General features: G+C 37.8%; 1 protein-coding gene across 3 annotated transcripts; it reads right to left on the bottom strand.

Annotated features, from left to right (window-relative positions):
• Window positions 1-88: 88 nt before the first annotated feature.
• Window positions 89-22,940, bottom strand: CARNMT1 (carnosine N-methyltransferase 1). 3 transcript variants are annotated; one of them, XR_012042059.1, is made up of 8 exons: window positions 22,523-22,940; window positions 19,563-19,758; window positions 18,398-18,561; window positions 11,029-11,169; window positions 6,067-6,254; window positions 4,263-4,372; window positions 3,285-3,388; window positions 89-3,008 (listed from the first exon to the last, which is right to left on the bottom strand). XR_012042059.1 is itself a non-coding variant. In XM_072858961.1 (8 exons), exons 1-8 carry the CDS (start codon window positions 22,846-22,848, stop codon window positions 2,907-2,909), a joined length of 1,335 nt encoding a protein of 444 aa, XP_072715062.1. In that variant the 5' UTR covers window positions 22,849-22,940; the 3' UTR covers window positions 89-2,906. The 3 variants fall into 3 exon arrangements, 2 of the variants coding, with proteins under 2 accessions (XP_072715062.1, XP_072715063.1); XM_072858961.1 differs by having other exon boundaries at window positions 4,259-4,372; XM_072858962.1 differs by having other exon boundaries at window positions 4,259-4,372; window positions 6,067-6,245.
• Between the last annotated feature and the right edge of the window lie 1,099 nt (window positions 22,941-24,039).

Raw genomic sequence — 24,039 nt, 5'->3', positions numbered from 1 at the left:
GGCAGCCGGCACGGAAGCCGCAGCCGAAGCCGACGGGTTACCTAGCGGTGCAGGATAAAACCAAACATGAGCGACGCCAAGCCACATTGCAAGCTTTAATATCCAGGAAAAATCAAGTCATTACACGCACTGGAAGTAGCGGGAAGTTCACCCAGAGCCGGAAACTTCCCCTTCTCACCCTCGCGACCAATTCTAGAGTGTAATACACACGAATGAAGATACAGAACGCTTTACATTTGTCAAACTTACTCCATATAAAGAAGATTACGCAGCATTTTATTTTACACCCGATACCACGTACAGTTTAATAGTGACCTAAATTAAATGGTCTTGGCTTCAGCTGATAAACACCTTAAACATTCCCCACCCCCCTGTCTATACAACTGAAAAGAAGACTGTGATCACGTTCTATAATACACAATTATCCCTGTGCATAAAAATACAAGTGATGAATTTTAAGAACTCATAAATAGCACTGCAGACGTAACACCACTAACTCATACAACTTACAAGATTATTCTGCTTCCAACACTTAATGCAACTGTTATAATTTAAAAGGAAAACATTGGGGAAAACTGGCATTTTCCAGATTAGAAACAGAAGCACATCACTATATGCTTGACGTAAGTAAATAAAAACATACTTTCGAAAAACAACATAAAGAATGGCATTTGTGACAACGTGGGGTGGCGAACAAAACCATCAGAATCAAGGATATTGACATTCAAACCAGAAAGCAAGAGTTCAGTTGCCTATTTCTGAAAAACAAGAACACCACATTTCAAGCGTAACTACAGACTGGGTAGGAGGCAGAAATTGGGCAATATTACTGATACATATACTACCCAGCAATGCCATAATCGACATTGACCTAACCTTGTCTTACTTCAAGGAGCTTGAAAATCAAGTAAAATACTAATCATATTCTACCTAAGGAAAAAAAAAAATTGAATGAAAGCAAAGAATCACAAAGTCTCTCAAAAAATAAATAGTACAACAGGGAAATTAAAGCAACTTTTTTATTATTATTTTCAGGTGTGCAACAGCTTTTATTTTTAATCTACTTGTTGCAATGGCAGTGTTTCAGCTTTAAAAACATTTTTCTTAGAGCAGGGTAGAACTTTGACAGTTCATTTACAGAGCTAAATCTTGGTGGTGCACTTTGAGGAGCAAGAGACAGTTCAAATAAGACCAGTTTAAGCAAAGCTCTAATTGAAAACTTCTGTAGACCAGAAGCCATTATTCTCAATAAGGATTTTGAGCAGCAAGGGGCACAGTACTGAACATATCCAAGCGTGCGCTCTCTTATTCAGTGCTGAAACTATTAAAAAAAAGTGTGTGTTTTCCCTCTTTGCAGACTTTCAATTTAGGAACAAAGGCACAAATTTCTGGCCTTAATGGGAAAAATCCAAAAGCCAGTAACAGATCTATTAAAGACGTGATTAAGACATCACCACATAAAAAGGGACTAGAAATAAGGGAAACAAACAAGCTATTGTCCAGTGCCATTACGACCAAATATGAAAAACCCCTTGATTCCTTATCATAATGTTTTTATATTTTGAAGAAATTTCTGAAAATGGTACTTTAAGTAACCAATATATTAATAAAATGAAATGGCTAACATGACACCTCCTCTCAGCACAGTGATTATTAATTAATGTTTTCTCATGTACATAACTTCTAAGTGACAGAAGATTCAGCCTCTTGTATAGTATCACAGTTTGTAGATTAAATATTCACCTAAGCCACATCTGCCAGGAAAAAAAAACATTAGGATAAGGAACCAAGAAGTCACTAAGTCACAAGGGTAAAGTGCCTGAAGTTACAAGGAAATTGTCTACCAACTGGCCTGCATATGCTGACTCCAGTACAGATAATTAGGTTACAGGTAGAGAAATTAGGTTACATATTATTTACATGTAACTTTTTTTTCACCCCTTTGAGAAACAAGGATTTTTCTGTTGCATTACCTACACATGGCATGGATAATTCAGCTACGTTATCAACTTTAAAACAAGAACAGAGCTCAAGATGTAACATGACTTTATGTTAATCATGTTTAACAAAAAATACTGCTTCACTGTTTTGGCTAAAGCAGTAAGTAGGTGACTCAAAATCAATGTATTTTAAGACAACAAAGCATCTAATATTTCAGTTTCAACACTAAGAGGTTAATCAAAATTGGTGTTATTCCTGAACTAAGGTTAACAGACTGCTTCTCTGACATGCTGCTTTTTCTCCACTCAGTACTCTGCTTTCACATAGTATTTCAAATTGCCTATAGGTTCTGTGTTTTGATTAAATTGTTAAAAGTGGTACAAAGATTAGAATTTGTATAATAATGTACTTCGTTTCAGTTCCACAGAAAATGCTGTAACAGTGCTGATGGCTACTGTATCTATCAAGAATAATTTTATCACTTTCCAACCATTTCAGACTTAATAATTTAAGTATATGTTTAGAAATACTTCTCTAAATGTGACACAGCTAGTACAGTAAGCACCTCTATGCATTCCTAACATCAGAAAGTAGAAAAAAGAAAATCATTATAAACTTATGAAAAATGAGGCAGCATATGCAGAGAATTAGCCTGGTTATGGCAAACAAAATTTTATTCGCGAGAAAACGTTTTTGCTTTTATTTTTAATGCATTCCAAAGCACAAAGACAGTGTATGTGAACATTTCCTCCTCCATTTTCACAAGTATATTACAAATATGCATGGCATAGTACATGTCTGGATAGCAATAGAGATATTAAGAAAATAGACACTATCTAAATCCTATGAGGAATAAGAAGGCACCACTGATTTGAGGTTGTGTCCAGACATCACCCAGTCCATTTTATTCTCATTTCTAGCTTTCAAGCCAACTTTTTTTTCTGATTAACCTATTCAGACCAGTTCTATTCTGGTTTTCTCACCACAAACAACACACATTCATAGTAGTATTTCATCATGGAGAGTTCATTCACAGTGTAAGTTGACAGTACAGATTCCTTCTCCACCTGAAAAAAAAGCAGCAGTTTTCAAAACAACTTCTCTACAAGAACTATACACGTTCCTCTTAGTAAGAAATTGCTATATACTTACTAGATTTCAAGGCCCATCTATACTTTCTAAAAAAATGAGGAAAGCAAATACTTCGCAACACACAAACATTTAATTCTCCTAGAAGTTATTAGTATATGCCATTATCTTGAACTAAATTTAAGGTAAAGGTTTATTCAAAGGTGTTTGTTTGGTTTATACCCATACTACTCATTGCAAACTACGCTTCTTACCTCTATATGGAATCCATATTGCAGTATAACATTTTTTATATCCTCGTAGCTTAATTCTATAGAAAGTTCATTTCCTAAGTTTTCAAAGTGGTAAAGGAGAGGACCTAGAGTACAAAGATACAATGGAAATGGCTATTAAAAAGACTAAAATGTTTTAAAAATCAAAAGCACATACTGAAAGTGCAAAGAATGCTTATATCCAGACTCACATTCAAATACAGACAAAAGAATGTATTTCTGTAACTCAAATATGATTTTTATAATGAATTTCAGAGTCAATGCAAAATGAAAACAAATCCATTCAGCTGCTTATTCAATTTACAATTCAATAATTGCTGCTTATTCAATTCAATTCTACCAGATTCACAGCCGTCTCTATAGAACAGAAGGCAGGACATGCTGTGGTGTACTTAGGAGCTCTGCTTGCATTCTGTGCCTGGCCAGGACTGGTATAGTGACTGACTGAGCAGTGACTGAGTAAATGTTTAACTCCTGAGTTTTGTCTGCTATTGGAGACTTAAGTGTCTCTCCTTTTGAGCCAAGGCATACCTAAACCTCATTCCCAAAACTTCTGCTTAGAAGCACAGTATAAATTAGACAACAGATTAAGAAAAAAATGCAAGGATGTATTTACACACAGAACAAGTTATATTTTCTTAGAAAATGGCAAAAAAGAATACAGGACACTACATTTGTCAAATAACAAATGTTTGATGCGTGAATGCAAAACCTGCCACTGGGAAGATTTACTTCTCTATTTAAAAATCACATGGTGTTGATGTGATTGTAACTACAAAACATCTGGACATATTCTGAACACTTCTGAGATAATTTCCAAGCCCTAGATGTTTCTAGCTCTACAGAGTTTTCAGCACAGACATGTTCATCCCCGCAACTATTTTAAAGTACTAGATGCCTGTCATGTGATCAAACGTAAGTCAGGAGTAGCAGGAAGAGAGGTTGGTCACACTTGCCTACATTTATCCATATTCCTCCAGGCTTTAGTATTTTCCATATAGTATCAATGTAATCAATAACATTATGCGCTGTATCTATGAAAAAGCAGGTTGCTATGCAGTCCCATGTATCTGCATAAAGAGAGAAAATTATACAGAGATTAGTTTCAATGTTTCCACCCCTGTAAAAAGTTCATAATTTAACCCCATTATTTGTTTATACGCTCCGCATTACCTTCAACTAACAACTGAAGGCTCTTAATTTCATTTACAAGTAAATAAAATATTTTGGTTTATGTTAACAACAGTTAAGTTTGGGTTTGTTTGACCTATATATATATACATATATATATATATACACACACACACATAAGTGTGTGTATACACACACATACACACTCTAAAATATTACATGTATTCATTATTTGTTAATTTTATAAAATTGTTCATACATGTTATATAAAATGAGATCTATTTATATCCTATAAAATGTAGATATTATAACACATTTTACATAAATGAAGGCCCAAGTGTGATATTACTCACCTGTCCTATGAACTTCATTACCACAACTGTTAGAAATACAACTGCAAAAACAGTCAGTGACTTTGGGCCTCTCTAGTTAATATCTAGAACAATACAAGTCTGTACACAAAAGTGTACTTTCACAAATCACATAGCTTTAAAACATTTTATTCAGTATCTGAATATTTGTCCAGCTGTTTTTTACTAGTGAATTTAACAAGCAGGATCTTTCAAAGTCTACCTTTTAAAGCGTGAGTCTCCCTGTTTTTCTCTAAACATGTATCCTTGAAATTGCAAAAGTTTTAAGTTCTGTAAATAAAAAAATTAAAAGCCTCAATTTATGCCAGTATCAGATGTTCTGATGTAAAACAGAACCTTCAGAAAATTAAGCAACTATAGGGAAGGCTCCTACAAGAAAATATCTGGAAGTCTAGCTGCACAATAAAGGGCAGATCAATAGCTATACAATGCTGGTGAAAAATTGCTATGGGTCGAACAGGGACAGAAATGTGGAAACAGAAAATAGATGTCTGAGGTGATAATCCAACACTGTGTAAGGAAAAAATAGTGACTTCTAAATAGGCATATATTAGAATATTAGACTACATATAAAAGAACGGGGTTAAGTGCTACCCTTGGTCAAATCCTAAATATGTAATTGGTAGAGTAGGCATTAAAGATCGTCTTCTGCAGGTTAACTCAACATTACATTAGTCATAAAACATTACTTCACAGCTGCAATGAGGACAGCACAACTAACCTGTTATCACAAAAAAAGATAATGTTATTTGTACTGACAAAAGTCTCAATCTTTGATAATTATCATCCCCATAATGTGCCTCTGAAGTATTTACTACTGACAGTCAATAAGTATATATTTATTTCATTTACAATTTACTACTACTGAAAGTTTGCTTTGCTTTTACAACAGGAAATGACTCAACAAAAAACCACTCATATTTCTATTTTTTACACTAAAGACAAGTGACTAGTTACACTGTTCCCTTTGTAACATCACTTTTTCTAAATCAAGTAAATTTTTCTATAATATTAGTATGCTGTCTTATTCTGAAAAAGACTACTGCAGCAAAGATCTGTTAGGGAAGGAGATGTCAAATTTTTTTTTATAACTAAGAAGAAAAGAAAAGCTGATTTGGAATAAGAAAATCTTGCTACAGTTAGTACTTTTTGCTCAATCCTTGTAGATACAGTTCCCTTCTGTTTGTAATTGTTAACTGTCCCATAACAAATACTCTAAAGACACAGTTACATCGATAGCCTAGAAGTTTACATTTACTCACTGCACTCTGAATAAATTTCTTGAAAATCCCCTGCTGTCATAGAGAAGTTTGAACCAGAAGGAAGACTGTGAGGATCAACATCAGGGAAATAAATTGGACGTATCTGATCAGCAGATCTTCTGTTATTGCTAAACTGATGAATCCAGGGATAAAGCTTACATGAGTTAATTTCAGAGCATCTGCAAAATATGTAAATCAGCACAAGTCAGTTTCAACTAATTGCTTATCTATTACCTAGAAACAAAGGAGTCAAAGACTTCCAACAACATCCATTGTTTTGTTGATAAAGTCCTTGCAAAAGCTACTTTTATCTACTTCATAACACTTCAGACCACCCATCTATTTTTGAACTGACAAAAAAAAATTTCGCTCACACAAATTATCACCACAAAGTAACTGCCTTTTTAATTTTAAAATTTTCTTTGCCCACTTTTTACCATTTTCCCCAACTTATTTCTCAACTGAAAAGAAAATGCACAAGATTCTTTTGTAAGATTAATGAAATTTGTGATTTACTATATTCAGTAAAGCTAAGCCTTTCTGGGCCATTTTTTTCTATTAAAAAAAAGAGTAACAGTAGTTCCATGAATTTTATTGGAAACATTTGTTCTCATTCTAGACTTTTCTGTCTTCTCTGAACCACAATGATAGGGGTTTTGAAACACAGCAGAACAAAAGCATTTTTCAGATGCTAACTGAAAGGATGCTTTTAGATTTAAAAAAATAAATTCCATTTTGCAAAGCATAGTAGTTTTGCACTAGATGTCATTTTAAGTTAGTAACACCTGGAGTATTGCAATTATCATAAGTAAACATGTCTTTGTAAAATAAAATTTGTGGGTGGACATGACCAATTAAGTCAACTCTTATTTGAAAAAGTGATAAAAAAACAGCATTACAGTATAGAAAGCAGCTTTTCCCACAGTCCTGTAAAATCAGTTTGTAATAAAAAATGAAGCCATTTTCTTTCAGAGACAACAGAGGTCACGTCTGTCCCATAAACACCTATCATCAAACATTTCATAAACTGCAAGCAATCTACCAGGTTATAGAAAGTGCACTCTTTTGTCTGGTGAATAGAAAACATCTGTGGTAAAGTCTTTGAAATAACATTTTTTACCTTCTTCATGTCATATTTCTATTTCATTTTATCAGTAAAAAAATAATAAAAAAGCAACCTGTATTAGAGCAGACGTATACTGCGCTCATCAACTGTCTCCAGATATAATGAATAAATATCAACCAGATACATGCAGTCAATAAAAAAAAAAAGGCAGGGAAAAAGCCCTGATAACACGGGCATCATTTTCTTTAAGAAAGGCATTTTTATTTTGGTTAAAAAAGAAAAAAACCCCACAAAACAAACAAACAAAAACAAAACAAGAAAACCAACCCAAACAAAAAACCCACCACAACAGCAACAAAAAACCCCACCAAGAAACCCCCACGTTGGCCATCAAAAGTTGTGTGTTAAGCATTCTAGATTTCTCCATATGCTCCCAGTCAATTTGTATTATCCTCAGAATATTTTTCTTTAACAAAGAAAATTTCCCCAAAAGCAAGGTAAAGAAAATAAGAGATCTGAGTAGATTAGAAAGGATTTTTTTCTGAGTTATAAGGGAATACACACCTCCCTGGTTTTTTTTTTTCCCCCAGCACAAAGTATATTCATGTAGACTTTTGACCAGTTCCAAAAGGAATTCCCAATTTAATATAAACGACCAATCCCTCTCCATATTCAACCTTGAAAACCTCCCTTTCCAGCTTTAGTAATTTATACTTCAAAACTAAGTACTGCAGTCCTTTACAATTCCATCCTTCCAGCAAAAGTTGTATGATGGAAGTTATGTTATAAGAATATAACATTTTTAACTAAATGTAATGCACTTCACTTTTTTCCATAGGGGCAGGGCATTTACTGTTCAACATTGAGTTGAAAAGATGGTTCTGGAAAAGATGGGTAGGTCAAATCTTACTTCTGACCACTGATTTAAAGATAAAATACTTAACTGTTTCATTCTAAGGCATTCAACAACTACAATTAAGCAGCCTTCTCAAAGTGTCAAGATTTACCTAAAATTACATTATTTCCAGAAAGTAAAGATTAGCCAATTACTAGCATGAATTCTACCAGTGTTAATTAAAGCTTTTTTAAACTAACCTGCTCTGACTTGAGTACAAAGTGATTTTATATTATTTCAACTGAACTTTCTCAAATATTCATAAGTGGGACTGCTGCTACTGAAGGGCTGTCAGACCGAGGCTACTGACCCTGTGCTCTGAGTCTCCAGCTGCAGGAAACAGCAAGTCAGCAACCAGCTGCTTCTGCCTCCTCCACAAGATACCACCCTAGTGTTGTTTCCTCTCCCATCAGACATCAAAGGGAAGTAACATGTGTCCTGTGGCTCTAGACCACCTGAAAATTTTGGTATACTTTATTTTGGTATCCAGAGGCAGGAAAACAGACTATGCTTTTCACAGTTTTTGCTCTTCCAAAACATGTAAGAAATGAAGTGTGTCTGTACATCACCAGTGATCACCTCTGCCATCTGTCATTATATCCAGAACTCATCGAAACACTAGAAAAATATACCAGCAACAAGAACCTTACCCATACAAGAAAAAGCACAATTTCCCATGCAAGGACTGCAGCAGCCTTGGAGCCACTGTAGTTTAACTACTCCATGGTCACTTTATTTTCAAATTAGAGCTTCCTCAATGGAATAATGCACTCTAATTAATTTCAAATACTTATAGCAACCACAGTTATGCCTTGACACATTCTCTACACGTTATGCAACTCTATGCACAGCAACAGAAATTCACAATTTAAGAGAATTAAGGTTTTTTACATGTATAAAAATCAGCAGATACCACATTCTATACAGAAGACTTAAGTCATTGTACCACATCTAGGAGCCCACTGTAGTAGTCGGCTTGACACTGAATATAGTATTTGTCTTCCTAACAATAAACCAACCACAGAAAAAGAAGGTAGATCTAAACTGTAAGCACATTAGCAAAATCCTCATGCTTTTATCAACTGAAAACAAAAATTAATTAAATTAAGACTACAGTCAAAAACTAATTTGCAAAATCCTTCTTTCTTACCACTCTTCTTTAACTGGTATCTTCAGCTCATATTGGTCGTTGCTTTTTCTTCCCGTTCCAGGAAGGCAAACATGTCCATTTCAGAAGGCTAACTGGGAACAGCCACTTAAGACTAAAACGAAAGATCCCAAAAGTCCCTAAAACCTTCTTAATAGACATCCCAAGCCCACAATTAGATCTGGCAGAAAGGAATGCTTGGACTTCAACTGAACTGACTGAAATTCGGAGTCAGGTTAGCAGTATCCTCTTCCATGCCAACAAGGAAACTTATAACTGGTAACTTGCCCAGCAAAGATGAAGATTACAGCAGCTGAGCAACACTCAATTTTGCTGTCTAAAATCTAATACTGTTAGCAAGTCTAATGCATATACACCTCTTTGCCAAATATCTTATATAAATAGGAAAGACCACATGAGCATTAGATGCTAAGAATGATTACTATCATAAGTTAAGCATGGATCTTCAGAATTCCACATATAGGCCAAAGACTCATTATTTAGGGAAGACAAAAACCCATGTCATCAGAGGTAATTAGGGGTGAAGTTAACTTTCAGGGTTGAACCACTATGACAGCTGATCAGTGCTCCCAAAGATGGGAAACAAATACTTTTATGCTGTTTTGAATAACTTTAGAAGTTCCAAAGAGCGTAAGAGCCAGCAGGGCTGTATAGCTAAGGACGAGAAGAATGTGACCTCCTTTCAGTAGCTGCAAGGCATTAGATCAGCTCAACTGTAATATGCAATTTCACCACCAGATGAGTCATTTAAGAATAATGTAAGAAAAAGAACAAATAAACCTCTAGCAAATATGTATTTTCATCACATTGACCACTCCTGTTTTAAGCAGACATGCAGCAGCCTTAATAAATGGTGCTTTCCCCTTGTTTTTGAACAGTAAGCTGTAAGAGATTTAAGACCACCACAGTCCGCTGCGGACAATCAGTCTACAAACAGGGTTCTAAAACATCATGATAATATAGAATACAAGCCAATAGTTTAGGTGTTTCCAGCAAAGGTGTACCATTTCAGATTGATGAATGAGTGAACCAGCAAATTCTGTCCCTCTGAACTTAGACTAAAAACACCACCCCCCACCTCCCCCGACCTCTTTCATACTTGCCCACCCATAGTCTTCCCACCCTCTTTCTTAAAAGAACAGTTGCATTTGCTGCCTTCTTTCCTCTCTAACAAATTAATTATGAAACTAGTAATTTCCAATGCAAGTGACAGAATACCAAATACAGAAATGTCACTCTAAATTAAAGCTATAAAGTGAAATTTACTACATTCAAATTTAGTACCTCAGCATAATTGTAGAACTATTACTATATTATTTTATCTGTTACCCAGTGACAGGACTTGCTTAAGAAGTGGTTCAGTGTGCTTTGGTGGTTGTTTTTCATGTCAAAACAGTGCCTAAAATTTTAGTATGGAATGTAACACTTTCCTTAACAGGTTTCCTCTGTTACTAATCACCACCACTAAGTACCATTCACATATTAACTAGTCCATATTTGATACCGGTGAGACAGGTGTGCATTTTACAGAACAGATGTGAAATAAATCATAAAAGATTATGCAGAAAATCTGTGGTACAATCTAGAGATTTTAAGACTCACAACTTAAAAGCCATGCTTCCTGATATAATTTTAATGACTCAGATAAAATGCTTCCCTCCCCCATTTATCCCAGTGATCTTTCTTTTCATTAAAACATTCTGAAAGTGCTTATGTCTATCCTGTGTTAGGACTTAAAAATCTATTCTTGTGAGTTTTATTTATTTAAATTTTTCTCTTTTGTAATTTTGCCTCCCTCAGTTTCAATCAGTAAGTAAAACATAAGCTATGTACCTGTTGAGTACAAAGTTAGAAGAAAAGAGCATAAAGAGGCTCCATTCATTTCCTTGGCAAGCATAACCGAGCATAGCTATTTCCCACGCCAATCTACCTAGCCCAGCACCAGGTACCAGGATATTAACTTTGGAGAAATCCCTGCAACAGAACAAAAATAACAGTTAAGTCTTTATCTGATACCTCTTAACAAAACTTTCAGAGGGCCAGTCAAACATTTTTTTTCCCCATATACTTAGATATTATAATGTATTTCCTGTATGACTTTCCTTTTTAAATGCAAACTGAGCCAGTTCTGATCAGATTGGTTAATTGTACAGTCAAAATAATTAACAGAACATGACTTAAAAGAACATAGACAACCTTCATTCAGAATACAGATCATAATTACAAAACAATTTTTTTTTCCTGAAAACTTTTACAGTTATCAAGCTAAAAATCCCAAGTGAATGGAAGAAAGAACATTATCATATAACACCATTTATTTTTCTGAGGCGCACTGATAACTAGTAAATATTCTAGAAATCTTCTTGGTTACATTGCATGAAAAATAAAAGTATTTTGACATCAGAAACACAAAGCAAACAAAACTTCCTTAAGCTGATGAGCAATTCAGACTGTAAAAACCTTAAAGCAATTACCTTCTCAGCAACTGTGGGTTTTAAATATGCTGTTCACCAATTTCACTCATGCACATTAAGTGACACAGGATTTCCTAAAACAAAGTACACTGCAGCTCTCTAACCCTTCACTTCCCATAACTAGACATCAACTTGAGGACCCCCAGCAGTGTGCATTACTGATGTACCTAGAAAAACCTCTCCCATCTTCCAAGTTCAGCAACTAACAAATAGAAGAACTAAGAATCACAAAATTTTCTCCTCTTTCAGGCAGAAAAGGCAATATATACATATTCTAACCATTAGACTTCATCACAATGCAATCAAACCGTCACTCATAAAAGAAAAAACACTCCCATGCCAAACTGAAAAGATACTTCATCTAAAAAGACACAATTTATCGGTTTCCAGTTGTGAACAAAACTTCATAATTTCACATACCAAAAAGCCAAGTGTGAACACTCGGACTACCCTCCCTTTTGCATGTCATCTTCAAAGATAAAACATACATGTATCAATTTATCCACAACTAAATGAAGGAAGCCACAATCAGCACTTCCAAACATATGATGAAAGAAAGCAAAATGCAAAGCCTTTGACTACATAAAAATTCAGGATGCCAAAAAGGGTTCAAAAAAGTTAGCATGCTGCATAAGCATGAAGATGAGTGAGGGAGTTATGTAAATTCTGAAAAGTAGTACATTCTGAAGACTATTACCCAAAAACAAAAGAAAGCATTATTCTTTTCTAAAGGCCACACAAACGAACAAAGCAGTTTTAACAGTGTTTTTTGGCTTAATCATGTAATTAGTGAAGCCTCCCAAATGGAAAATCAAAGTTCTCCTCATTCCTGATTTTCATTTCCATTCCATTATACTTTCAGTTCTTTGTTTTCTGATTAATAAGCAGCAGGAAATCAAGACTTCGCTATTACTTAAGAGCACTTCTGTGAAGCAATGGTTCTCCTTCTCTCTCTCCTCTAGCCAGAAGAAAGCTAGCCAGGAAGTCTTACTGAAAAAAAAAAGATTAATTCAGGGGAGAACTACTTGCTCAAGATGAATTTTTTGAAAATAGGGACCCAGAAGAAGGAGGAAGAAAATCCACTTTCTGGGAGAAGCTAGAAAAACTCTCAATCTTACAGCTTTTTCTGTTCGTAGTGGTGTATCTATTCACAGTTATTCCAAATGTATTTCTAACCTAATCTATTTCTTCATTTCCTTATAATTTAACTTTATTTATGAAAATTTATACTAGCTCTAAACAGATTTTTGCACCCCCATGTGGACACTTCTACAATGAGTGGGTTGAAAAGCCTTACACCACTTCCAAGATTATCATCCATCAATTAGAAAAGACACTTTTCTTAAAACAACCTAGTAACAAGGAGCTATGCAGGTGTACTCACGTTTTGAAATTTGCACCTTTATTCATCCTAAAACAAGATAAAGCCTCTAACAGGCAAGTGAGTTTGTTTTAAATTTCTTGTAATCATCTTGTAAATTTTTATTCACAATATAAAGCTTTTGTATCTCTGAACTAATTTTCCCAATTCTTTCTTAGAAAATAGTTGATTTTAACCGCACTTTCCTTTGCACCTTTATTACGGTATTGAAGGCTGTCTGGAAACTTGTTAGCAATTTAATTTCTACCTATACTCTTACCATCAGTTGCTAGGGCCTGGTGCTGGCCACCAACTTTGTTTCAGCATACAGAGCACAGCTAATAGAATACAATAGAATCAAACCTGAGTCCACTAACATTGACACTAGCCTTCCAAAATGTCTGAAGAGCATTTTTTAAATCTATAATCAGAGAAATTAGGTATGTGGCAAACTTACTGTATAACAAGTAGTGACTGTTGATAGTGTCCTGCCATCAAAAAAATGCTCAAACACCTTTTCAAGACTTAAAAGGAATAGTTAGTGACAAACTGTTGATGAATTTCAAAAGAATTAAGGTACGAAACCAGTGGTAGTGGGAGCACTCCAATGCACTATATTATCCTAATTTTTGAATCATTAGAACAGCTAAAAATTTTTAACTGCACAGAAACTGCTTTTTCAAATGGCTAAACAGTCATAAGATAATTTAGGAGGCTAGAAAAACCTGCTTTCCTTTGATGGATATGTAATTGCAGCAGTAGCAAAGGCAATTAAAAAGAATCCCAAACTGTGATAACTGATAATAACCAAAAGTTATCCACAGTGAAACTAGCCTTGAATCCAGCAGCAGCACGATTTCTATGACACAGATCTAGCATTGGTTAGGAACGTAAATGGGTATCCAACAAGTATCCATTAAAAACCTGTGGGGCAACAGGGAAGAAACACTGGCCTATTAACTTGACAGGTGTGGGGAGAGGAGGCTGGCCAAAGAGCAGGGAAGAGCGCTGCATGGTACTGTTTGGCTCCATTATTGAAACTGCACCAGTCTCTTAAAAAGACAGTGGAGAAATATCAGAAATAACTAAAATCTGTCACACCATTATTGTACTGCATTTTGCAGTGTGATATATTTTCAGCTTTTAGAAGTTTAACGCCATTAATGAACCTTGGTGCACTTTTTTTAAGGGAAAAATTATACATGATAAAAATAGAGCCTTCTTACTTTATACCTGTTGTGCTTTAACAAAAAAATGATGGTGCTGAAGGGGTAAACTGAAGTTCAGCGAAAGAAAAATTAGTGTGTGTGATCAAACACAAACCTCATTTTCATAAACCAAACACTGCAATTCAATGTTAGCTAATGATAAGAAGTGATAAGAAATACACAGCCCGTACACAGAAGATCAGTGGAAACATCAGCATAGAATCATACTGTGGGACTCCTTCTTTCCTGATGTCTTATCTCTAATGTTTGTAACTTTAGATAGTCAACAGATCCAATTCTCAATATAGTATTTTTTGTTATTTTACTGTAATCATATTTTCAGATTTTTTTTTTTTAGTAAGTTGTCTTTTAAAAAGACAACTACTTTTTAAATAAAATAATGAAGGTAGCTAAAAAGCACAATCATTTGAAGAGCAACTCTTCTCCAAACTTAGCAGTAAACTGCTTATGTTTACTGTTTTAAACATAAACATGTTTAAACATAAACATGTTTTTAAACTGGTTTATGTACTTCCATGTAGAGACCTGCAAAGCCTTCAATGGACTGCAATAACACTGAAGATACAGTTTGCTCTTAAATCCAATGTTTAAAGCAAAGTTTAGGCTAAGCACAAATTCTGCTGAGATTAAAAACCCTGCAAGGACAGATGTATTTTAGATAACGTTAAATAAAACTCATATAAAGCAGAAATTTTATCATCACTATAAATGGGACTGAGCACATGCAAGAAGTATAGCCAAGCCTTAGGACTAATAAGCTATGTTTTGCAAATAAAAAGGAAACTAAGCACTGGTCACTTCTTTTGCGCTGGCCTGCCAGTATCTTGGAAAAGGCAGCCAACTGCTGGACAGCATGATAGATTTAAACTTCAAGTTATAGGTGGTTCCAGAGGCCGAGTTAATGAATAAAAGAAAACTTTGGAGAAAATACCCAGGTTTACCATTCCTGGCCATGGAATAATTAACTAAAAGGTTAACTATTTCTTTGGTTCCTTTTGGACAAGAAGCTGATGATCTTTACATCCCTTCATGTAAGTAGGAAGGGTAACAGCAGAAGTGAAAGAAAATGAAGACAACAAAAGAAAAGGGAAATTAGAAAAAAAGTAATGTATCAGTATGCTTATTTAGATTTTCAACTTAATGTTTCCCCGTAAGAATGCTTTAACGAGCACATTCCATCAAGAAATAAAAATATATCTATATTTTACTATTTTCTCCTACAGAAAGCAGTAATCATGGTTCATTCAGATCCAAGAAATCCAAGAAATTCAAACAGCTTCATCGAAAGGTAGCCAGTATTAGAGAGACCCTGTGAGCTGAAACACAATTAAAATTCCAACATGAATAATGCAGGAAATCTATCAGTTCTTCAGGAAGACTTTATCTCATGGGACTTCACTTAAAACTGCTTTGTTGATCCTACTAACAGATCCTGTGTTAAGGTGCTAAGCAGAAAGAAGGAATTATTTCTGAAGAGAAATGAGAGGCAGAAACAGCTTTTGGCAGTTTATTTTTAGATGACAGTCTTGTCAGAAGACTGGACTGAAACACAAGATAACAGTAGCACCTACTCACAAGACTGTTCTAATTTACAGCTGCTTTCAACCATTGCTTGTTATCTCTTCTGCTTCCCAGAAGAGCAAGCATATAGAGCACTTAACTTCTTTTCCTGTTCTTTGCATACCAAGTGAACCAATACAGGCCAATCTTGCAAAGAGCAGCAACAACACATGTGCATGCATGGAGCGAAACATCCTTGAATAGTTTCAAAAATTTAAACTCCTTTTTCACATGATTCCAATGCATGGAATCAATAACGTTAAAAAATAATGTTAACTAAAAACTGAATGTACAATTCCATTGAAGCCATTAAAAAGTAAAAGGTGACTCGTACTGCCAGTGTTAAATTTAAGATATTTATTTCTCCATCTTTTTCAACGCAAAATACATCTAGACAAAGCTGTTTTCAACACCCAGTGCCAACAATACACTTTTTCCTTTAGGACTTTCATTTCATCATCTTAGGAGACTTCAGCACTCTGTGCTACAAAAGGGAACTCTAAAGAAATGCAAAGCTGCACTCTGAGGTTCCATCTCCAGGCCGTCTTCCTGCATTAGTTCCACAGCCAGTCACCTCCAGGGAGGAAATGGACTTTGCACTCCCTATACACGACACCCAGAATAACTTCACTATGGTCAGTTCAGGCCCTGTCCATCCCTTAGAACTGGAACAACTGCTCCCCTCCAAAACTGTAGAAAAGGAACCAGATTGAGCCTGCCCTGCCAGGGAAGTTACTTCTTCCACAAGAGTGAGGTCACACTGCCAGTTAAGCTTGGTAATACACAAAGAGAACAGGCCCTTCTGCTTCTTGCCTCAAAGAGGTAAGTACACCTAAGTAGGAGAACTTCCAGTCACTAGGAAAAACAGTGAGCTGACAACAGTGAGTAACAATACGTGAACAGAGAAAAGGCTTTACGTAAGTGCTACAGCAGCTCCATAATGATCATGAATTTTAAATTTTAAATAGGTAATACACATTTTATAAATAAAAAAATATTTCATTGGACAAACTGAAACTTGTAGTAGAGATGTTTGAGCTATACAGTAACGTTTTGAGATTCCTGTAGAGACAAAAAAACCCCCAACTGGTATTTCAGAGCCATCGTAACAGGGACAGAAGCACTGTCACATTAGTTGTGTTTGACAACAACCACCACCAGAATTCCTGGTAAAGAAGCACAAAGCTATCAACTTCAGATTCACCCAATCTGTTACTGCATGTTGCTTCCTAATACCAACTTGAGGTTTTGAAATAGAGTTCATTGACGATACATGTAAAAGTCAAGACTTTCCAACTTCAGTCATGTATCTCTTAAGATTTGATCTAAGTTACCTCCCCCATAACCAAGACACTTTAAAAGCTAGCATACAGAGAAAAAGGTGAACTGCTGCATTGAAGAGTAGAATGATTACTTTCAAAACTAACTATGACTTTTCCTACAGATCTGCACATCAGAAGTACATCAGGTAACCTGTAGTATTTAACTAATTTTTATCTTATGTAGGGCACTATTAGCACTAAAAACATTGCAGAAAGTTCACCTTCAGATAAAACACCTTTAGTGGTGCATCCACCTTGAGATAAGTTAGCCCAAAGCAAGAGAAACCAACCAACCACATCCACTCCATGTTCTGCCACCACTAACAACCTTTACTAATGAAAATTAAAAGATGGCTAGTTGAAGGTATTTTCAAATTGGTACAAGTGCATTATTAGCAATTACTGAGAAAGAAGAAAACCCACAGTAACACCCAGCTATATCAAACCAAAGTTCTGACCTGTTACATTTATGAGTACAAAGTTCACAAATTTTGCCATTATAAGAGTGTTAAGTTTAAACTGAAATGTACTTTATGATGACTGGGCTGACTAAATGGCAGAACCATTAAACATGGAATTCTTGCAGCAGTAGTATCTTCTGAGACTCTACCTGTATACTTCTACTTAAAGTCACCTAAAAAGCCCCACACTGATTACTATTTTGGTGGTGTTAACAAGCCAATGCAGTTACAAAGCAACCCTCACACAGGCAGCAAAGCTTTTCTAAGACTTCCCTTGTAAATTTGGTCTGAAACCAAGGCTAGAATTAAGTATTTGCAGGGTAAATTCTTGGTAAAATAAACTGTGCTAGAAGTTAAGAGTCTTCTTCCCTCCTTCCACCATGAAGGGCAATACTCATACTTGCTACTGTCACAAGGGTCCTTCCCTTTATCTGCAGCACACACACTGTGAGAATCTGCTAACCTGCAAACTTTACCTCACTGAGCACAACTGAGTTAACTTCACAACCTTCTGAGGTCTCTTACTTGAAAAGTTAACACATAACCCATTACATCAAGCTGCAGGAAAAAAAAAATTGTTCCTGGTTTACCTGGTATTCTTTGTGAAGTTTGATTATGCTCTTTTCCAAACCCTTGTATTAGAAACAAAAACTTTCTTGATTACAAAATAAATTCCACTGCACTTACAGTAATTTCTGTATTTTTAAATCCAAGCTTTTCATTACTCCATAAAAACTTTGTTAGATTCGTGCAACACTGTACGCCCAGATAAAAATAAGTCTTAAAACACTATTACCATCTTTCTTTTGGAAAGTTCTTTACAATTTCACTAATGATTGGCTGGTAGCAGGAATCTCTCTCAGGCTTTCCCTCTTCACTCCAGTCTCTCACAAATTGTTTCAAAGTGGACTTTAATTTATCCATGTCAAATGTTGAAGCTGGTGTAATCTTCGCTCTTCCCTGATTAAAGTAGGGGGGGAAAAAAAAAAGTTAGTGGAAAAATGTACCAAGTATCTTTAGTCTTGGAGGGGGAATGGGGGGTGGGGGGAAGTAAATTATAAACAGACAAAAGCCATAGTATAAAGGCTGTTGGGAGTTTTAGCTGACAAAGCATTCACCTTTCACTCCTGGGACCAGGGCTCAAATCCAACCTAGAATCCTAAACAAACTGAGCTTGCTGGTCTCGGTTTGGGACCTAAGAGACCAGGTTCCACATCACAAAACCATTCCTAGTATGGCATAGCAGAGCACAATTGGTAGTCCTTATTCAGGACAGGACCAGGGCTGAGCTAGTGCAGAGGCTGAACTGCTTACCCTGAGAAGAGGATCCCTTTAGGTACTGATGAGGCAACACTGAGTAGCTCACATTAGAGCTGCCCATTACTGTACCTTGCCTGCAGATACCAAAAAAGGACTTCAGCTTCCATCCCTGACAGTGTTTTAAGTCTGAGTGCAATTTTTTTTGATAGAGGTGCCACACTGAAAAAGCAGGTAAGTAGTGAAAAAGTTTTTACAGATGATAACATTAAAAATACTTAGCCTATCTAAAATGGTAACTGATTTAGAATGCCATAACATATAATAACCTACAGTAAGACAGACAATACCATTTATGCTCTACATAGTTAACTGAAAAAATAACTTTAAAATATAACTAGGATACAGTTAGAACTCTGGAATGAAAAACTGCTTTTTTAAAGTAAGTGATTACTGTCATTTGCCAGATTCACAATTAGTTTTCATAAGTGTAACTACAAGGACTAACAACAAGTAGTTTTATTAAACATCAGCTCTACAAGATGTGAAAGCCAAGAGTGAGAAAATGTAAGCAAACAGCAAGTAAGAAAGGAGAAAATAAAGAAGGCAAAAGAAATTTGAAGGCCTGAAGGTGTGAAAAACAAATGTAGTAAATCCCAAAGCGTACAGAATTTTGAAGTATGAAAAAGTCCATTTTAACATACGTCTTCTCCATATTCTTTATTTTCAAACATATGAACGCAGTCATTCACAATGGTCTGTAGTATCTCTTGATTATGATCAATGCACTTCCGAATCTTGTCAAGGTGAGGAAGGAATTGAGGAAGAAGATTCTGTTGGTTAGCTGGGAGAGATTTAAACTGCCTCTCTGTTCTGTTCACTCGTTCATGCATATTCGTTCTAAAAATCAGAAAGTTTAAGGTCTTTAGATATTTAGAAACAATACACAAACTAAATATAAATAATTCACTCTAAGCTACCTCAATTGCAATTATTCCTTTCTTTAGTTAGACAGAGAAAGTGATCAGACTTTATAACTCCTTACTAGAGAACAAGTTTTCAAGAACTTTTTAGGCAAAATGTTTTAAGCTCTAGTTCTACATTACCCCTCTTTTTAACATGTTACAGTTTAAGAGGACCATTGTTTTCTTCTTGCAGTTTCATCATCAGCCACTCATTTCCAGCACAGGTGATCACTACCTTAATACATGGATCTACGAAATTTAATGAACAACAAGCCCCCAAACCCATCAAAACCAGCCAGATAGTTTCACAAATCCGATTTAAATTGAATGAATAGCTGAATGCTGTAGTAAACTTTGGCTACAGAAATAATGAGATGTGGAATGGGAATAGGGATCCTCAAAACCAATTGCTTCTGAAAGAACCGTAAAAGTCACACCTGGACCATACTGGAGTTCTGGCAGCCACACTAAGATACTTCACTACCTTCTTTAACAGCATATTCTCCTCAAGTATGACTACTGTGAATTTGATCACGTAACTGATCCAAGCTAAAAATAACTCTTCCACTTCCCCAAAATAAAAGTTCCATAATAAAGGTGAATCTACTGCCAAGAGAAAGAGGTCTGTTTTTTTCTTTCCTCTTCCTTCTCCTCACCCAGGACAGTTCTGCCCTCCACCTTGTTCTAGCACTCACCAGGCCTGCCACAAAGCTCATTTAACTTGCTAACCCTGAAGAAACCTCTATAAATTTTGCTAGATTTTATTTCTGTCAGGTTAGCAAGTCAAGTTGGCTCAGCACAGTCATAAGGACTCTAGGTCATAAAGCCAGGACAAGGGATACTGCCCCTTTTGGCAGCAGCGAATCATTTTATCGGGTCAAGTCATACTGCAGTTTCTCAAACTCTTGTGTCAGCATACAGCAGCAGAGTTGAAAACTAGCCATCAGAGGGAGTAAGGTGCAATCGCTGCAATTTTAGTTGCAGCCTCAGTCTGGAAATTCAACCAGTTAGTATCTCCAGCATTACATATGTGCTGTTGAGAAGGGCATGTTCATTGCAACAGCTGCACTAGTTTAAAATTACATTTAAGAACAAAAAACAGAGAAGGAACAATAAGAAAAATAAACTGATCCTCTAAATAAAGCACATCAGATTAGCTTAATACCATCTTCTTGAAAGTTTTGGCAGAAAAATTATTTGAACCATAATCCTCCACCCTTTCATGTTGAATTGCAACCTTCTAGCAGAATGAACAATGCACTGAAATCAGAAGAACAACACACAAAGAATGAAGTTAAGTCCATATGTCTCCAAAAGACAAGAACTTTAATCTGGACTCATCTGAAAGTGTGTTGTTGCCTTACTCGTATAGATGTTTCCAATTAAATTACTTTTAACTACCAAGATACATAATTTCACTTAAATTCAGAGTTATTTCTTTGAGGCAGAGGTAATTTAATTCAATTTCTGTACTGGAAATTTGAGTCCTATCCTTTTTTTCTGAAACTGAAGTATTCAAAAGCAACCCAGAGTCACAGTTGAGCATGAGGTTGAGAAAGATGTTCCCAGCTTCTAAGGCCTGAGGATACAATTACATCACTGATATAAGTAAATTACAATCGACTGTTGCGCTAATAGGAGTAACTAACATAAAGTCTTTGGTATGGCCAAACTGAATTGGAGAATTCCGTTTGGAGGAGACATCAAAGTGTCATCTAGACCAACCTCCCACTCAAATACTAGTCCTGGAAAACAAAACAAGCCAAGATATAAAAACAGTAAACAGAATAAATACTCTAAATATCACCCACTCCTTCCAAGCAGCTCACTGTCACATAAAAAATATGCTTGTATTACACTGACAAAAAAGGTCCAGCACATAATAATGATTCACACGACGGGCATTTGTCAGCTGAAGTATACTAATACGTAGCGTAGCCACATCCCAAATCTGCTTCCCAAACCTAGAGTAACAGAAGACAGTTTATCAAAATACTGTAGAGGACTGGACTTTTTCAGCTAGTCTGCCCCACCCCGCTGCTTGCGTAACTTTTGTTTTCTCTTCCATTCAATGGATTCAGATATAAAGTCGGGTGCCCCCCACCCTTTACCTCATTCCTGTGGAGCCATCAAGCCCTTTTTTAACTCAACAAATGTCTAGAAAACTAAAGTTATACCAACGTGGCATCCATTAGCCCTATCAACAGGTCTTACCTACTGTGCAAATTAAGACAACTTTCAAAAATTTCCCCAACAATCAAAACACCACTTGCATTTCTCTGCCAGCAGGAGCTACTGTTGTTTTGAGTACTTTACAGCGTCTTAAAGCATTTTATCTTATAAAAAGAGCCCTTTTACACCCTTTTCAGGGGAGTCGTACTTTGAGATGGTTTCGGTTTTTCTTTTTTTTTATGCTTCCTGGCTGACAAAGACTTGGAGGCGACTTTGTGCGCATCCAGAAAGGGAAGGGGAGGGGAGCGGAGGTCCTTTCCTGACCCGGGCTTCTGCACCCCGCTCAAGGCACAGCGCTCCCCACGGAACACCGACCGAGGGAGGCGGCCACGCGACACGCACGGAGGAGCTCGGAGCGCCGGGAGCCAGGCGCCCGAGCGCCGCCCGCATGGACGGCGAGCTCCTGAGCCCGGCGGAGGGAGGGGGCCGCCGCAGGCCCCTCACACAAGGCGGCAGGTCGCGGTTACCCGTAGTATCGGAAGGCGTTGATGATCCTCCGGAAATGCTCCCGCTCCAGCCGCTCCTCCTCCGCCTCCTCCTGCACCCTGGCTGCCCTCGGCTCTTGCGGCTGCCGCCTCCGCCGCTCGTCGCTCAGCGAGGCCGCCTGCTCCACCTCGGGCTCGCCGTCCCCGCCGCCCGCGCTCTCTCCCGGCCACGGCAGCTGCTCCCGCTCCTCCTCGTGGCCCCGCCGCAGCCCCCTGCGCATCGCCTTGGCCGGCGGGTCCCTCTCGCCCGGGGGACGCGGCGGCAGCGGCGGCTGCGCTTTACGGGACACGGCGCACGTGGCCGACATCCCCGCAACGGCCGCCGCCAACGGTCGCTCCCTCGCTCGCTTCCGGCGCGGGGCGGAGGGAGGCGGCCCGACGCGCGCCAGCCTCTCCGGGCGGGCAGGGAGTATCGCGAGAAGACGGGCGGCCGCAGGCGCAGGCGCGCTCCTGCCGGCGGGGGGCGGGGGCTGTCGGGGCGGCGAGGGCCTGGCCGGCGGTGAGGGGCCGGGGCTGCGGCGGGGTCTGCTGCTGCGGCGGCCGCTGAGTCGCGGGTAATTTCTGCGCGGGCAAGGTGGCCAGGTTAACGGTAGAGCCCCCCAGCGTAAGGGACAGGCAGCCTCCCATACGGCTTTTTAGATCAGTGCCTTTGCAGAGTACTCCATATCCAGGCGTTAGCTGTCGCAAGGAGGGAGAAAGAAGTCACTGGAATAGCGCTAGTCCCAGCCTGTAAAAAATGGCACGCTGGCACTGATGGTGGCAATGGCGCTGAAACACCTTTGGAGTGTACCTGAAGAGGATGCGTGCCTGCCTAGCTCTTCTGGGCTCCTCACACAAAAATTAAAAGTTCAGCACTTAACGCACCCCAGCTCTCGCTCCGCAGGCCACAGGCCTCTGCCTGGTTGGCTGCTCCAAGTTGCGGTAAGCTACATGTCCAGCCCTGTGCTGCAGCCAGCCCCGAGCAGTGAGGTAGCTGTGCTGGCAAGAGGCAGGAGCCCCGAAGGGAGCTCTGCAAGTACCTCTGTGCCAGACTAAAGCCAGATTGCACTTACTGAAAACAAGCACGGGGACCAACTGCGGGGAGAGAAAAGGAGGCAACTTAAGCAGTGTCTAGCAGTGCATGAGTCACTAGATGCTAGATTTCCCCCCCAATAAGACACTTTCACCTTGATGACAATTGAGTACATCTTCCTCACCTGACAAAACTTGTTTGGATGCTGTCACACTCTGTGTGTCCTGCAGAAAGTCATCATGCTCCTTTCCAACTGGCTTTGAGAAGAGGCAGCTCTTAACAGATGGCCTCCCTTGTAAGGGTACATCGCTTTCTCAGTTTGAGAACCTGAAGAGCACTGTCCTACACGAGTCTTCTGTCTAAAGGCATGCAGGAAATGGTAGTCTTTTAGTAAACCAAATAACAGCGGAACAGGAGAGAGAAGTTTTTTGGCACACCGACCTTCTTTCTGTGGAAATAGGAGCATCAGCCTCCTAATGGAAACACT

The sequence above is a fragment of the Ciconia boyciana genome, chromosome 4 (genome assembly GCF_034638445.1).
Source record: "Ciconia boyciana chromosome 4, ASM3463844v1, whole genome shotgun sequence".
NCBI classification, from domain to species: Eukaryota; Metazoa; Chordata; class Aves; order Ciconiiformes; family Ciconiidae; genus Ciconia; species Ciconia boyciana.
Note: the sequence above shows the minus strand (reverse complement) of the source record. Positions and strands in the feature narration are given on the sequence as shown.